This window comes from Natrix helvetica (genome assembly GCF_964273705.1).
Source record: "Natrix helvetica genome assembly, chromosome: Z".
Classification (NCBI taxonomy): Eukaryota; Metazoa; Chordata; class Lepidosauria; order Squamata; family Natricidae; genus Natrix; species Natrix helvetica.
Genome location: NC_138554.1, coordinates 79,338,792 through 79,356,025, shown reverse-complemented (window position 1 = coordinate 79,356,025; position 17,234 = coordinate 79,338,792). Strand labels below are relative to the sequence as shown.

Sequence of the window (17,234 nt, the reverse complement as noted above, 5' to 3'; positions counted from 1 at the left end):
ACCGCCAAGGGGGCACTCGTTCCAGATCCTTGATGGCAGAAGCCGAAGTCCTAGGACAGTGGGCGGAAAAACACCTCCTGTCCCTCCAGGCAGAACACATCTCGGGCACGACCAACACCCAAGCGGACTGGCTGAGCGTGGCCACGATCGACCACTCGGAGTGGTGCCTGCATTCGTGCCTGTTTCGACAATTGTCCCAGAGATTTGCATGTCCGCAAGTAGACCTGTTCGCTACCGCATCCAACACGCACCTCTCAAGGTTCTACACGAGGTTCCACAACCCGCCGGCCGAAGAGGTCAACACACTGCATTGCCCCTTGCCGCGGGGACTGCTGTATGCCTTTCCGTACTTTCCAGAGTCAGCACTAGGAAACTGCTGTAAGCCTTTCCTACTTCCCAGAGTCATACGGAAGATCTTGATGGAGGAAGTGGAGGTACTGCTGGTGGCACCGTTCTGGCCCATGGCCAGGAGAACCTGATTTGCGGACCTGGTGAGCCTCTGCGTCGAACCACCGTGGCGGATCCCTCCACAGGAGATCTCTCTCAGCCAGGGAGCGCTTCAACATCCAGAGCCCCAGTGGCTGCAACTAGCCATCTGGCACTTGAGAGGTACCTCCTGAGCAGAGGCAGTTTCTCGGCCAAGGTGATCTGCACCATTCAAGCATCCAGGCGTCCGTCCATGACCCGGATCTATGACACTACCTGGAGAGCCTTCACCAGCTGGTGCGCTGCTTGCGGACATCCAGCCTCTTCAGCTTCGGTTCCTGTCATCTTGGACTTCCTGCAAGATGGTTTGGACAAGGGCCTGGCGCCTACACTCTACAGCATCAGGTAGCAGCTATTTCGACCATCCTGGCTCCTGATGGACATTCCTCGCTCGGCCGGAATCCTACCATCCGCAGTTTTCTCAGGGGCGCAACCAATCTGATGCCCCCAGTAGTTCACAGATATCTATCTTGGGATCTTAATGTAGTTTTATGTGCCCTTATCGGCCTCCCATTCGAACCTATCAAAACTGCCAGTCTCAAACATCTGACATTTAAGACAGCCTTTTTGGTCGCCATTACCTCGGCTCAACGTATCTCGGAGCTGGCTGCTTTGTTCATCAGAGAGGACTTATGCTTGATTCGGCATGACAGGGTTGTTCTCAGGCTGGACCCATCCTTCATCCCCAAAATCAATTCCTGGTTCCACTGTGCCCAGGAGATAGTTCTCCCGGACTTTTGTCCACATCCTAGACATCTGAGGGAGAAATGCTGGCACTTGTTGGATGTGCGCAGGATGCTTCGCAGGTACATCAAGTGCACAGCGGGGTTTCAACGATCTGAATCACTCTTCATATCGTTCCAGCCGGCTTCCCAGGGCAAGAAAGTGTCCTCCTCTACGATCGGAGGGTGGCTGAGGGCTGCATCGCCCTTGCTCATGTCCTCCATTCCAAACTTGTACCTCACCACATTACAGCACATTCGACTAGGAGCGCCGCCACCATAGCAGCCTGGGCAACCCAGGCACCAATTGAGGAAATTTGCAAGGCAGCTACCTGGACTTCATTTTCCCCATTTGTCCGAAATTATAAGTTGGACAGCTTTGCATCAGCGGAAGGGGCATTCGGGAGGCGAGTTCTTCAGTGGAGAGACCCTGAATGCTACTGCTTCCCGCCCTAGTGACAATTAGCTTGGGCATGTCTCTTGCTTGGACTCTCCAGAGCAGCGCCCTGGAAAATGACCATTGTCTTACCTGAAGGGTCGTTTTCAGGGCGCTGCGAAGGAGAGTCCACCCCACCCTGGGGTCTGGTCCGCTGGTGTCTGTTAGAGGTCTACAGTTCCTGTTGTTTGGTTTCTTATTGACTTGTTTCCATTGTTGGATTTCTCAGCGTGCAACAGTTCCACGCCTTCATTGAAAAAATCTGAAGATAATCAGCACCAGAGGCATGGTTTAAAGTTTCAATTCAGTTCTGGGCAGATTGGCTGTGTTTAACTCTTGCTTGGACTCTCCTTTGCAGCGCCCTGAAAACGACCCTTCAGGTAAGACAATGGTCATTTTCATAGTTTGAATGGTGGATATTCCTATGTCCAAAGTCCAAAGGCAGCCTAATTTAGCCTGGGAGTTGTTAGCACCCTTTCCCTTCAGGCAGGTCTTCCTGCGGCTATGGGTAGTTGCCCTAGGCTTAGGGCCTCTGGGGGATGAGAGACGTTATTAAGGTTGTATTGACATGTTGAAGGAGTAGACTGTAATCTGCCATGATGGTCCAATGCAGGTTGGCAGATATGATCAAATGAATAATCAATACTATTGTCTTCAATACAAATTGCCAAATTATAGCCCATAGAGTTAGGGATGAACATATAGTCGTCTCCCAGCAGGTTGATAGCTTTGGACAGAGCTTCAGTTTCATGATAAAACTTCATTTAAACATTCAAGACAGGGATTCTCAGACTGTGGATTACATGCACCTTTCCCAGTAATGAAATGAGTTGTACTTGGATATGGGCAAAGTTCGATAGGCTTTTGACTTTGATTCTAGACAGTTCCAACAACTTTTGTTGCTGAACATATCCAAGATCACCCCTACAGGGTTGAGGTTCTCCTGCCTGGTTCCAACTTTGTCTTCTTTAAAGAGCACCTCTTTCAGGGTTGCATTTTGTGCGGGCCTGGACCTTACTCTGCTCTAATGTTCAAGCAACCAAACTCCTGATTTGCAGCAAATTTGAGAATAAATGCAGTGGTGGGAGAGTAGCATGTGTTGGCTACAGGTATTTTTGGAGTACATCCCTATGTCTTGACCCTTTCAGACTGGCTTTCTCAAGATGCAGAAGTGGCCCTCTCCATGGCAACTACATCAGTTGGAAATACATCAGAAGTGGGTTGCTTCCGGTTCAGCCCGGTTTGGCCAAACTGGTAATGGAATTCAGGGCTGGATTGCAAAACCGGCAGCGACCCCGGCCTGCCATGCCTCAACGAACCAGTTCCCTCGCCACTGCTGGACTGTCAGCATTTTTTATTTTAGTGACTGCGCGTGTGCAGTTCACTGTAAATTGTTCTGTGCATGCACAAAGAACAGTCTACATTGAAAAGTGCACATATGCGCAGCATGAGCCTGATGTGCAGTTTGCGAACTGGTAGTAAAACCGGCAGCAACCCACCCCTGAAGTATATCTCCCTTATTCTAGTATCTATCAGAGGCTTGCATGCTTTGTGATTTGTGCACGTATTCATGGGAAGAGTCCACATTTTTTTTTATTTTAAGGAGTCATAGCACTATAAAATTTGAGAATCCCAGCAATAGGATGCTATTATTTCTCAGGGATTGTAAAACAATAGTTTACCACTATAACATATTCATGAAACAAATTTCTGCTATTGTGAACTATGAGGTACATTTTTCATCTGGATATTGTGGAGACCTTTGGAACTTTGGCTGCTGCTAGTGAATGCCAAGTCAGTCAACAACAAGGTTTTCCTTATTGAGGAGCATATTGACCTTGCATGCATCATCAAGACCTGGCTGTCACAGGATTGGTAGGATGTTCCCTCTCAGAGATGTGTCCAGCCAGATGTAGGATTTGCACCAGCCAAGATCCCTCCCAGGTCAGGGGGGCTTGGGGCAATCATTTTCAGGTCGTGCATAAGCATTTGTTGAAAAATTTATCAGATAAAATTACTTGGATTCCTTCCCAATTGAAACCTTTCCACAGTACAAGTTCTTTTGAGATGCTTGGGGTAATGTCTTGCCCAGTAATTTGTAGACAGTTTGACCCTCTTGGACTTAAGGAAGTGGACAGAATTTTCTACACTCAAAAATGCAGTCACTTGTCAGACTATTGTCCCTCCTAGTTGGTGAAAACCTTGAAAATGGTGACGATCAGGTGGATTCATGCAGTGATAAATTCCTCATTGCAAATTGTATATTGTGAGAACCTTTTAGAGACCCCGATTTGTCTTCTGCTACAACTTTCATCCAATCTTCCATCGTCCTGTTTTGGAGAAGGTGGTAGAAAAGGTAGTAGCTCTGCAGCTCCAGGAGCTCCTGGATGAAATCGATTTCCTGGACCCATCCCGTCAGAATTCAGGCCTTGCTATTGGATAGAAACAGCCTTGCCCACATTCATGGATGATTTCTGGTGGGAGTGAAATAGGGATAATACAACCATTCTTGCTTTCCTTGACCTTTCAGTGATATTCAGTACCATTGACCATGATATCCTTTTATTTAACGTTATGAGGATTGCTCCTTACTTGATCCTTGCCCTTATAGGCTGATTAAATTAGCTGAACACGCTGAGATGTGCCCAAAGATTAAGTAAAGTAATCATTTGATTTAAAGAAGCCATTATACAACATGTATTGAAAATACTCCTCAGTAGATGTAAATACAAATTTGTCTCAAATACAATTGCTTCTAGCCAAGACTAATGTGTGACTTTAGATTAGTTACCTAGACCCATTTCAGTTGTTGCTTTTACCTGAGTTAAGGATCTAAAAATTGCTTAGTTGACAATCTTTCTGGGTGATCTTATGGGCTCAATTGTATGAGCCCTACTTAGTATACTTTAACCTTTTGGCAGTTTTATCTCATTGATTGCAGTATTCTTTTGGGCCACCTAGTGAAAATTGGCTGCAACAGAACTATTGTTCATAGCTGTATCCAGAGCTGTGAAGTGGGTTGCCTATTGTTGATGTATCAGTGATCTTTATTGTTCTGTAAGGTTCTCTTTTGTCTAATGCATTATTTAATATCAAGCTGAGGCACAGAGAGAATCAATTCAAAGCTTTGGTATGAAATGTATCAGAAGGTTGTCAGCTGCATAGCTAGCACCAGAAAACAACCAGTATCCTTACATATAACTGGCTGGATTAAGAAGAACAAACAAATACAAAAAGATAGAGATTTGAAGGAAAATATTATTTGCTTCATTGTTTTTTATGTGACGATGGACTCATGTCAAAGAATTGGTTACAAAGAACTTTTTAAAATAATTATATCTAGTGCACTAGCTGTAATTTTCTCTAAATTTCATCTATAATTCTTGTCTAAATCTTTCTTTTACGGTACTTGACTATTGCAGTAGAATTGTACTAAATAACAGAGGATCATATTCATCTTTTGAAAGATCCACAGTACTCTGATTACTAGTTGTTTTCTGGACATGCTTTAAGGTGCTGCTACTACTACAAATTCATAAGCAGCTTAATATAATACATGGCTAATTAATCTATATCTTGCATTATAAATATTTCCAAACACCGAGACTTGTCAGGCCTAGAACCAAGAGTTGTATTGTGGCAGTTCTTTCAAGCTGAGTTCTTTATTGTTTTACACTCTAGACCATGGGTCGTCAACCTGGTCCCTACCGCCCACTAGTGGGCGTTTTGGGATTCCAGGTGGGCGGTGGGGATTTCAGAGGTTAAAACCTCCTTTTGAACTAACGCGCGCGAGAATGCGTGTGTTAGGGATTTCGGAGGTTAAAACCTCCTTTTGAACTAATGCGCGCGAGAATGCGTGCGTTAGGGATTTCGGAGGTTAAAACCTCCTTTTGTGCGAGTGGGCAGGCAAGCGCAAGCGTGTGCACAAGCAAACACGTGGGAAGAGGAAGGGGAGGAGTAGAAACTGATAGCAAGGACAGGCAGAAGTGGAGCAGAGCAGTTGCAAAATAGGAGAAAGAAAAGGCAGGAGAGAATTGTTGTTGGCTAATAATAATAAGTGGGCTAACTAGCTCAACCTTACTTTTGTACATAGCCCTAAGGAAGATTAAAAAAAGGAGATAAAAAGGAAAAGCACTGGGTGGAGTGAGGATCAAAACGTGAGAGTAAAAGTAGTTGTTAAATTGTGAAATAAATTTAGGACCCATGTCTGAAAAAAGAAATATGCTCGTGGCTATTTACCAGAGTATCTGAAGATGGGTTTCATTGAATCTGTTACAAATAAACAGCTTCCAATGTGTTTACTGTGCCACAAGACATTATCTAATGAAGCAATGAAGCCAAGTCGATTGCGAGAACATCTTGCTACAAAGCATTCGCAAGATAAAGATAAGCCCATGGAATATTTTCAAGAAATCTATAAAAGATTTCAAAATTGTTCAACAATAGCTGCATCATTTCAAAAACAGCATGCAAAAAATGAGGATGGATTAACTGCAGCTTATGGTATATCACACTTAATTGCAAAAAGTGATAAAAGTCATAATATTGGAGAAACTTTGATAATACTCTCTATCAAAGAATTTATCTCAACAGTAATGCATCAGGATATACCTGAAGTTTTAAAAACATTGCCCCTTAGCGATAACACAGTAAAGAGACGCATTGACGAAATGGCGGCTAATGTTGAAAATAAACTTATAGGTATTCTCCAAAATTCTTCATTTTCCATACAATTGGATGAGTCTGTCATTGCAGATAATAATGCTCTACTGATGACATATGTACGGTACCTTGATGGAAACAATACATTACAAGAAGAAATACTCTTCGCTATCAATCTGATTACAGATACAAAAGGATTATCAATATTTAATGCTGTCAGACCATTTCCGGCGGCCGAAGGCGACGGACGCGTGCGTCCGCCTTCTCGCTGCTTCGGTGGGCTCCCCTGAATCCTAGGGGAGCACAGGGTGCCTTGGAGTGGCGCCCTGCTGTAGGAGTGGCTTGCTGGGACCCCCTGGAACGGTGGCGGCCACGGGGGGGTCTTCAGCTTTGCCCCAGGAGTCGTGGAGCGTAGGGTGCGTGCAGAATGCCAACGCGCGCTTTGCCGAGCGCAGCCAGGAAGGAAGTGATTAATTTGAATGCAGCAGCTGAAGCACAGTGAGGTGGGGGCTCTCCCCGGGTCGTTTACAGTTTAATACCTTATTGACTGACTTGCAGTTTTTTCTTGGACTTTGTTTCAACCAGCGGAGGAGTCAAAATTGGAGGGGTGAGGGAGTTTCCACCCCCCTTGGAAAAGCGGCACTTGGAAAATCTCTCCCTCGCAAGGGAGAGAGAGAAAGTTTTTAAAAAGTTTAAAATACTTTCACTTCCCTTAATTAATGGGGAAAAACCCTTTTTTCCCCTCTTTTGACTATAACTGAGAGAAAGAATGGTTGAACTGATTCTTCTCTAACTATGCATGGGAACTCTGACTGTTGTTTCCTGACCACCGGTGCTGGCTGAGCCAAGATGGCTCACTTCCTCTTTCTTCTTTGTCTTTGTGCATGAGACTCCTCCTTTGAAAAACTTTGTTGCCTTGAATTAATTTCCACCCCAGAGACCTCCAAGAGCCTCTTCAAACAAGTTTTTTCCCTGGATTTGGAATATTTTGATCCACCCATCTGCTTTGGTCTTGAACTAAACGACTTATTCTCCTTTGGATTTGCCTGTTTGGTGGTCTCTACCGGCTGTGCTTTCCCACGGACACCATTCTCTGTATAGGACAATAACTATCTCTGAGCTTCATGATGGGTCCGAAAAAATTACCACCTGGAAAGGCCTCATCGGCCCCGACATCTTCTACGTCCAGTCCCATTGCCCACCAGTCACAACTGGGATCTTTTTTACAACCTAAAGCCCCTGAAGAAAGTTCAAAGGACTTGTCTACTCAGCAGATGCTTCAGGCCCTCTTAAAGGGACAGGACAAAATGAAAAAAACAGCTGCAGGACTTAAATGACCAGCTCAGAGAGACACAACAAAAAACTACACAGAATGAGCAGAGGATAGATGTACTGGAGGAGGGTGCGGCTGGGATGAGGAGTGACCTGGAGGCAGTCCAAAGAGGGAACACAGAATTTGAGAATCGTGATAAAAATGGAATTTCAAAGGATGTCTTTTTTTCTTAGGTTTCAAAATTTACCAGGTCAAAAATGAAGACCTTAAAGAGATCATGACCACAATGTTAGCAGAATATATTAACAGAGATAAACAACAGCTTGGGTGGGATATTGACCTTATTTATAGGATTAATTCAGCCTATGCAAGAACACATAATGTTCCAAGGGAAGTTCATGTTAAATTTCTTAGAAAAATCACAAGAGATGAGGTTCTAGGAGCTCAAAAGGGAGGACCATTAAAATATAAGTATAAAGAAATAACCATTCTTAAGCAGATCCCAAAGAAAGTAAGAGATAAGAGAAGGAAATATACCTTCTTAGCAAAAAAATTATATAATAACGGGGTTTGGTTTAAATGGCTGTTACCAGAAGGCATGTTGATTTTTTGGGAGAGCAGTAGAATCAGAATTAACACAGTTGCGGAAGCAGAGGCTTTCATGAAAAAACATACTTCTCTCTTAGGTGACGTGGGGGATGTCACACAAGAAACAAAGCAGGGAGGGGCTGAGGCTCTACCAGTGGACGGGGGGGGAGGATGCGACAACAAGAAGATTCAGATCACAAAAGTGAATTGAATCACTATTCCAAATGTTGTTACAATGTATTTTCAAGGAAGTGACAAAAGTAAAATGATTGAAACATACTGACGATTTTGTGTAAACTTAAAACTGCTAATATCTATGCAAAAGTTCATAGTTTTTTATTTCTCCTTTTTGTAAAAGTTGTAAGACTCGGGGGGGCTTCTCCCCCCCGCACGATGTAGCTGTCAAAATGTTCCATAACCTCTTAACTCCTCTTCCCTTGTAAAACTTTTAAAATCAATAAAAAAAATTGACAAAAAAAATATTTAATGCTGTAAAATCATATTTTGCAAAAAATAATATACCCTTGAACAATATTGTTGCATGTCCTACTGATGAAGCACCATCAATGGTAGGCTGCTATCGTGAGTTTGTTGCTTACCTGAAGGAAGAAGTGCCAAACGTTTTGTGTATTCATTGTGTTGTGCACAGACAACATATTGTAGGAAAACTTTTAAGTACAAGCCTCCATTCATCATTAAGTATAATAATTAAAGCTGTAAATAAGATCAAATCTAATGCCAAGTGTGATAGAATGTTTCGACAGCTGTGCCAGGACAATAACGAGCAGTTTATTAGGTTACTTTTACACACAGAAGTTCGATGGCTCTCAAAGGGTACATGCTTGTCTCGTTTTGTTGCATTATTTGATAGTGTCATATAGTTTTTTGAAAGTGATAATGAGGCTGGTCTCTATGAACAGTTAAAAACCGTAAATACTGATGCCTTTTATTCGGCAGACATTTTCAAGAGATTTAATGAAATTAATTTGCAGCTTCAAGGAACCAATATAACTCTTATAAGTTGCAAAAATATTGTGTCATTATTTATCGAAAAGCTTGATCTTCTCCGTCATAATATTCTGAAGAGAGAATTTCATCAGTTTCCTGAATTGTCCTCTATAAACAATGATGTAACTCCGGGGGATATTGAAAGGTTCAGTAGCCACCTCAACGAACTCAAATTGGATATGGAAAAACAATTTCAAGATATTTTGAACTTAAAGGTGCATGACTGGATGATAAATCCTTTTACAGCAAATGTTGCTGAAGTTGATATAACTTGCCAAGAAGAACTATTAGAACTTAAATATGACGAAGAGAGTAAATGTAATTTTGGCAGTGGTGGATACCAAAAACTCTGGCAAAATAAAAAAATGCCTGCGTTATATCCAAATATGTGGAAAATGATGTTCAATTTATTGACACCTTTCCCTACCACATATCTTGTAGAATCAGGCTTTAGTGCTGTTAATCATATTATGAGCAAACAGAGAAACGGTCTGAATATCACCGAAAGAGGAGACCTTTGTTTGTTCCTTACGAAAATCGAACCAGATATCAAATATTTAGTCTCGCAGCATCAGCCTCAAAGATCTCATTAATCACTAGTAAAGCTAATTTCAAGTTACTTTATTGTTTTCTAATTAAACTTTATAAAGTTAAAAACATTATAAACATGCATAAAGTAGAAATAAAAAGATAAATGTATGTACATTTCTTTTTTTAAAAAACACCCTCCTTTCTAAAAAATATTCCACACTTGCGCAAAAACTGGTGGGTAGTAAGGAAATTTTTCCATCAAGAAAGATCCATTAGTGGGCAGTAGGTAGAAAAAGGTTGACTACCACTGCTCTAGACAAAATCTTGCCGGATTGAAAGCTCTATTGTCTGAATCAACAATATACTCTGTGAACTATTAGGGAAGAGTTGCTTTCACCCTCTTGCTCAAGCACATGGTATCTAGACTGAGTTGCCTCCTCTGGAATGCATCCTACTCTTTCCTCTTGGAGATCCACTCCTCACTACTTTCCATCTTTGACCTGGCCTGGCTTTTTGAAGATATTCCCAAGTTCAGTGGAGTTTTATTGACTACATAGAAACAATATAGGAGTTTTTCTTTCCTTAAGTTGTAAAATGATCGATCTTGGATATATGGCATTTGAGTACTATTCTCTTCATTTTTTAGAAAAACAGTGAAGGTATATTCTTTTAGATGATCCTCTCCATATGACTGATTTTAATATTTGCATATTCTTAGACGTTCAATTATTCTTTTAAACCTTTTCCCCACATTCTGATGTGCTGGAAGTTTTTTTAATATCACGTTTTCCAGAAAATAAGACCCGGTCTTATATTTTTGTTGGGCTCCAAAATAAATACTAGGCCTTATTTTTGGGGATGTCATTTCTCCCCCATGTACAACACGCAGTGAGAGCGCAGGAGTGGGGTGGGGCAACATTTGGTACAAATAGCACAGCTTCGCCTGCGCATGGATGAGATGCAGAGCTTGGAAGCATGGTGGTTATTGGGACAACCTATGAGCATGGTGCACCAATGAAGAGGTTGGATGGGGGGGCATGCCTTTCCCGTGCAAGGCTGGCCCTGCAGCCCCGGAGAGGCTGTGCTGGATGGGGGTGGAAAGGGCGCCAAGGTGTGGGCAGCCAGGCCAACATTCCCCTGGATAGAGTAGGGTGCCTTTACCCTTGGGATGCTGGAGGGCTGCCTCCCTGGCCTAAACCACCCAAGAGATGAGCGGGGAGGTGGCTGCCCAGGGCCAAAGCACTGGCAGAGCCCCAGGGAGTCAGGGAGGGCTCTGAAGCAAATAGAGGTCCTGCTTGCAGCCCATTCCCTGCCAGAACCAGAGTGCTGCTGCATTTCAGCAGATTTGCCTGGGTAGCTCCTGGAGAGCAAGACGGGCCAGCTTCAGCACCTGGAACCCTTGGGGGGTTTGCCTTGCCACAAGGTGAGGCAAGGCAGCTGGGGTTGGGTGGGTGGAGCTGCCATATGTGCCCCAAACCCATGCACCTTAGAGCACCCACAGTGAGGCCACTCCCTGCTCGGCAACCTACCCCAGCTTGTTGAATGACCTGATTGCCTGCCCACCTCTTCCCTTTCATTCCCCTCCAGAGCTGGACTGCTATGCTATGGAGGATGGACAGGAGAGGCTCGTTCCCCTCCACCATTTCAGAGCAAGGGGGGAGTGATGGCAAAATTCCTCTATTTGCATTGCGCATCAGCTGCATTTGTTGCTTTCTTTGGTCCTCACCACCTGACTCGCAAATCACCTACCCAGCGATCACTTCCTCCACCTGCTACACCACTTCGAATTACCTGCTCCCCCTTAAACCGCCTGCATTGTATATTTTCAATGGCGGCAGCTCTGAAGTCTGCTTGTAGGTTCTCTGCATCATCCCTGGGCAGCCGGTTTCAGCCACCTGGCTCCCTTTGAGGATGTGCCCCCATAACCATGGGAGTGTTGACGGGTGAAATCGTGGCAGACAAGTCTTCAGAGGACCCCTGTTGCAAGCACTGCTACCATATAACTTTCCAAGGTTGGATCGGATCTCTCTCTCTCTCCCACCCCCCCTCTCTCCCTCCCTCCCTCCCTCTCTTTCTTTCTCTCTCTCTCTCTCTCTCACACACACACACACACGCGTGCTGTGGAGCCATCTAGCATGTTGAGGATTTCTTTCTCCCTCCTCTTCCCCTTCCTTTTTCCACCGTGCATGATCACTGGTCCCCACTTTCTGATCAGCCTGCACCATCACTCATTTCCCTTCTCTGTTCTGGAAATGGCAGCCCTGTTTTCTGCCACTTTTCTTCCTGCCGTTGTGTTCCTACTTTGTATGGAAGGACGCTAAGCTCTGGGAAAAGTATGCCGCCTGAGTGTAGGCAAGCTGAATGTGGAAGGCCAGGCGCCCCTTTCCCAATGGTTCTGCAAAGCCCTTGAGGTGCCAAGGCCAGCTCTGTGGAAAGCTATCTGCTCCTCCATGCAAAACCTCAAGGACTTTGCAGAACCATCAGGGAAGGGACACCTAGCTTTCCTCATTCAGCTCCAGGCAGCACAGTTTCTTCAGAGCTTAGCCAGCCCAGGGATGATACAGAGAGCTGCCATAGTGAGGCAAGGCAGGTAGTCACAGGAATTGGTAAGGGTTATACGGTAAGTGTATGTGGAGAAAGATTACCCCTCCTCCATCCCACTCACCATCAAACAATGAGGTGAATGGGGAGCAGGTGATGAGGCATGGCAGGTGGAGGAGGTGGAGACCTCCAGCTGGGTGGGGGGATGGGGACGGAAGAAAGCCCCTCCAGAGACAGACACAACTGATGCCCAGCAGTGGTGGAGGCCTTTTGCCATCATTCCCTGGTCTGAAAAGGCAGAGGGGGAGCAAGGAGTGGCCTGGCTGCTAGGGCCCTGAGGTGCGTAGGTCCAGGATGTGTGGGCAGCTCCACCCCCCCATCTGCCTCACCTCACCTCTTGGCAACAGCACTGGCAGATTGAGCGGCCTACTTAATGTTGTGGCCTCGAGCAACCAGATGGGGGACAGTGGGCAGGGTCTTAACTAGGGCTTGTTTTGAAGGTAGGGCTTGCTGGGGCTTATTTTCAGCATATGTCTTATTTTCGGGGATTAAGGTATTAAGTGTTTAGAATACTCTGGGTATAAAACTGGTATGTATATTAAAGGTAGTTTTTGATTTGCAACTGTTCATTTAATGATGGCTCAAAGTTGATGAGCTCAGAAAAAAGTGACTTACAACATATCCTCAAACTTAAGAACCATCACATGACCTCTACAGTCACAGGAACTTAATTCAAGGACTTGGCAAATGGCTCACAATTATGATTGTTGCAGCCTCTTGTTATCATATGATCATAATTTGCAACTTTCCCAGCCCACTTCCAACATGCAATTGGGGAAGCCAGATTTGCTTAATAGCAATATGACTCAATGACTATGGTAAAAATTGTTCTAAACTTGGATCTGTAATTGCTTATCTTGTTGCTTAGTGAGCAAAATTCTGGTTCCAATTGCCATAAGTTGGAAGATTATGTGTAAATAGATCCGAGAACTGTTATTGTTTCATGAATTATTACAGTATTCACAGTTACAATTTTACCTGCTGTGTTATGCCCATGTATAAATCTTGGTTGCGTTGGGTGTTATGCCCATGTTATGCCCATGTATAAATCTTGGTTGCTTTGAACATCTATTAAACAATCTGTTGTAGTTATATATGCAATCTTATACATATTTGTAGCTTTGTGACCTGAATGTGAAATCTATTGTGATAAAAGTACAATGTGCTTTTCTATTGTTCTATACTATTATTTTTGACTTTATTGTTTTATTCATTGAATGTCACAGCTGCTAGCTGGGATGATATCAGAGCCTGCTTTTCTTTCTGAATATACTGTTTTTGCTTTGGAACCCAGCAAACGACCTAGGTCAAAGTGTGAGTGTGTGGTGAGTCCCCACTGCTCTATCCTTCACATTGATGGCTTGGCAGATACAAGAAGATACTATAATACTAGAAGCCAAAAATAACCCTGCTTTTTGTTTACGTTTTTAAATCATACTAAATACTATGTTGCTAACCTGTACTACAGAATACTAATGCTCAATTAACACACCTTAATTAGCAATGGGCAACTTTTGAGAAACTCTGGGTTGCAACTCAGCACCTCAACTTTCTGAAATATCCAAAGAGGTCATTTGATGATGTGATTTCTTTGAAAAATATGTGGTTGAAATTTGTCAGCCTCTTTTGTTATTGTGGTTACTGCTTTTGAAAGGGTGTATAAAAGTAAGAATATGAGGAAAGAATCTGATGAACTGTTCCAATTTCTACTCTTAAAATCATATCTAACCTAAAATAAATGGTTTGAAATGTTGATGCCCAAACCTAGCTATTTCATTTCTAAATATTACCTGGTGTGAATTCAGGATGTTGATAGGCTATGGATAGGGTGTTGGGAGCCACCTGCAGGCCATTAGTTCTTCTCCCCTTTTTTACTTTAATATTGCAATGAAAATTAACATCGTTAAGCTAGACATATTATAAACATTCATGCAAACTATTTTTGTAATATAGTTAATTATATATGATTGTTTAGATTTTTTTAAATCAAATCAAATATTCCTTTTTATACTACTACTTTTTTCCTGCAAAAAGTAAGTTTTTTGAAGAGTGCTGTTTGATGTAGTTGAGGGTATTAAAGAATAACAACTCTTCATTTTAGATCAGTTTTATAGAAAGTAATGTTTTTTGGATCTGATTGGATAGAGATTTAAGAATTAAAACAAGGCAAGGAATGAGAGAAAAAAAATAAAAGGAATTTATTCAGACTTAGAAGATGTACTGTATTTTTTGGAGTATAAGACACACCAAGACTTTGAAGAGGCAAATTTTTTAAAAAAGTTTTTGAACTCTGCAGATCTCCCCAAAACAGGCCATTTTTTTTCAAAAACAGGCCTGTTTTTTGTCAAAAATAAAAAAAGGCATGCATAGCCTTCAGGAGACTTATAGAGTGCTCCTGGGGACTGGGTTGGGGGGCAAAAAAGGGCCTGTTTTTTGCTCATTTTCCCTGCCCAGACCCCAGGAGCACTCTGGAAGACTCCTAAAGGCTATGCGTGGCAATTTTGGTGAAGGGGGCGGGGTTTCAGGAGGCCAAAAATGCTGTATTCAGTATATAAAACACACCCAGGTTTTCAGCCAATTTTTTGAGGGAAAAAGGTGCATCTTAAACTCCGAAAAATATGGTACTTTCTCCCCAAACTCCCTTTATGTGAGTTAAATGATTGCCTCAGTAGGGGCAGGATGTTGTTCCATAATTGATACAAAGTTTGCATCAGTTTTTTTAAAATATTTTAAATGAAGCCAGAGGAAGGTATCATAGCTTATATCATTTGTCATTTGACTTTTCAATAATTTAGTTGTTTTAAAGAACGAAGTTTATAGCAATGCAGCAGCATAGCTAAATAAATATTGTTTCTCATTGGCTATTCCTACTTTGTATTGATCTGGATGCACTTGCTTTATAAATATGTACAGTATGTTTATTTAATTATCTAAGCTTACAATTAATTTTATTGCATTTATATTTTATATTAATTAATTTATGTAGGTATCTGGTGTTTGAGCTAAGTAATTACGGTCACACCTCAGTACTCAACTGCTTCAAAAGTTGTCGAATTCAGTATTCAACACATTTTGAAGCAGAAATCTTGCCCTGGCACTCATCTTTTTTCTGGTAGTGAACATGCAAGGAAGAAATTGCTGATATTGGCTGCCTTCTGGCCAAAATAGCAGTAAGACACATGGTTTTCTTGATACTCATCAGTTTTAGTATTTGTCTATTCTTCTGGAATAAATTATTGATGAGTACTTAGGTACTATTGTATATTTCTATGTGAGTCAATTATTTTTACTACAATTAAAACTGCAATTATTTCAAACAGCTGTTTCAGTCCTTGATGTTCCTAAGGAATACGGGATAATTTATGTGTATGAACATCAGACAATAAATATCTACTCTTAAATACTGTTCCTCAGATATTAATTCTAAAGTGTAATGCGAATTATATTTTAATTTAAATGATTAGGAATGTAGGCTGCATTCTTCATCTTTTCTTTCTTGTTTCATAACTGTACAGCCACTAGCTTTAGAATTAACAGTGGATAGCTTTTGCCTTTTTGGATTGACCATCAACACTAAATAATTGGCAGTAAAGAACTGTGCCACAGACTAGCATTTCATAGTATCTAGCAGAACTTGCCTGATCTCAAACAAACAAAGCAATGTGTCAAGGTTTCAATGGATGCCCTAATTAACTCATGAGAACTCGAGAGCAGGCCAGGAATGCTTTACGAGTTGGCACAATGTTGAACAAGCTAAATATTTGGATGTCAGCTCAGTAGGAAACTCCTGATAGTAAATTAGATTGAGACTTTGAAAAAAAAAATATCATGAAAAAAGGGAATGGCAAACTACAAGTAATCCTTGATTTATGACTTTAGTTGTACCCAGAATTACAGTCATAAATCAGTGTTCTCATAAGTGAAGGATCATATTACTGATCCCTTACTAGACTCCCTTTATATGACACTGTGATCCCCTAAGTGACTAATCATAAGTCAACAACATACCAAACTTTTTTTTATCACATTTATCATATTATATGGATATGGCCAAGTAGAATTAACTTCAGGGAATCTTTATCTTGTATCTTGTATAAAATGTATAATATATATATTATGTGATAATATATATATTATACATTTTTGCAATTAAAAGATGTTTATATTTAATTATGGATTATTTCTAAAAGTCTTTCTAAAATTAATTTGGATTTGAGAATGGTAATATTTGATTAATACATATTAAGCCTTGAATGTGAGTGCTGCAAACATGAATTAACAGTGAATTAGTAGAAGTATTGATTGTTGCAAGTAATTGTGCATTCTTGGTTCGGTTTAGATTTTTTCTGAAACCAAGGATAAAAAATCATATGTCTGGTGTTTTTTTTTTTTTGTGGGGTTAGGGTTAGGGTTTGACAATAAATGACATATATTTTGTTTAGTTGATTTTAGACTTGTTTAGTTGATTTTATTAGCATTTTCTATTTAATTCTATTTAATTATACTGTTTCATAGTTTTGCATATTATAGGAGACTGATTAACCTTTCCACTAAATATCCTTCTTTCAGTGTGCTTTACTATACAGATACTAATAATTAACAACTGCAAAGAAAAGAAAATGCAATACTTTTTCATATAATTGTTTCGTATTATATTTTATATAAAAATATTTCTGTTTTAGAAATAGAATAAAAGAACACATATTTTAGGGGAATTGATCTTATTCTGATATATATATTTCCCTTTTTCCCTTCTAGATAATACATAAGCAAAATACTAGCAATAATGAAAGTGAAACATCTTCAGTGGTATGTAGTATAAAGCTTTATATTTAATTACAATGTTCTAGAATTTTTATAGATAAAAATTCCTGAATTTACATTGTTTAGTCCCTCCCTCCATCCCCTCCTTCCCTCCATATGAACA

At 41.4% G+C, this 17,234-nt stretch overlaps 1 protein-coding gene across 2 annotated transcripts in view; it reads left to right on the top strand.

The window, feature by feature from the left end:
* The window catches only part of GOLGA4 (golgin A4), a 148,649-nt gene that overhangs the window by 22,221 nt on the left and 109,194 nt on the right, over nucleotides 1–17,234 (top strand). For both annotated transcript variants that reach the window (XM_081932887.1, XM_081932886.1), the window contains one exon: nucleotides 17,066–17,116. In XM_081932887.1, the coding sequence (XP_081789013.1) occupies nucleotides 17,066–17,116 (51 nt within the window). The remainder of the gene's footprint in view (nucleotides 1–17,065; nucleotides 17,117–17,234) is intronic.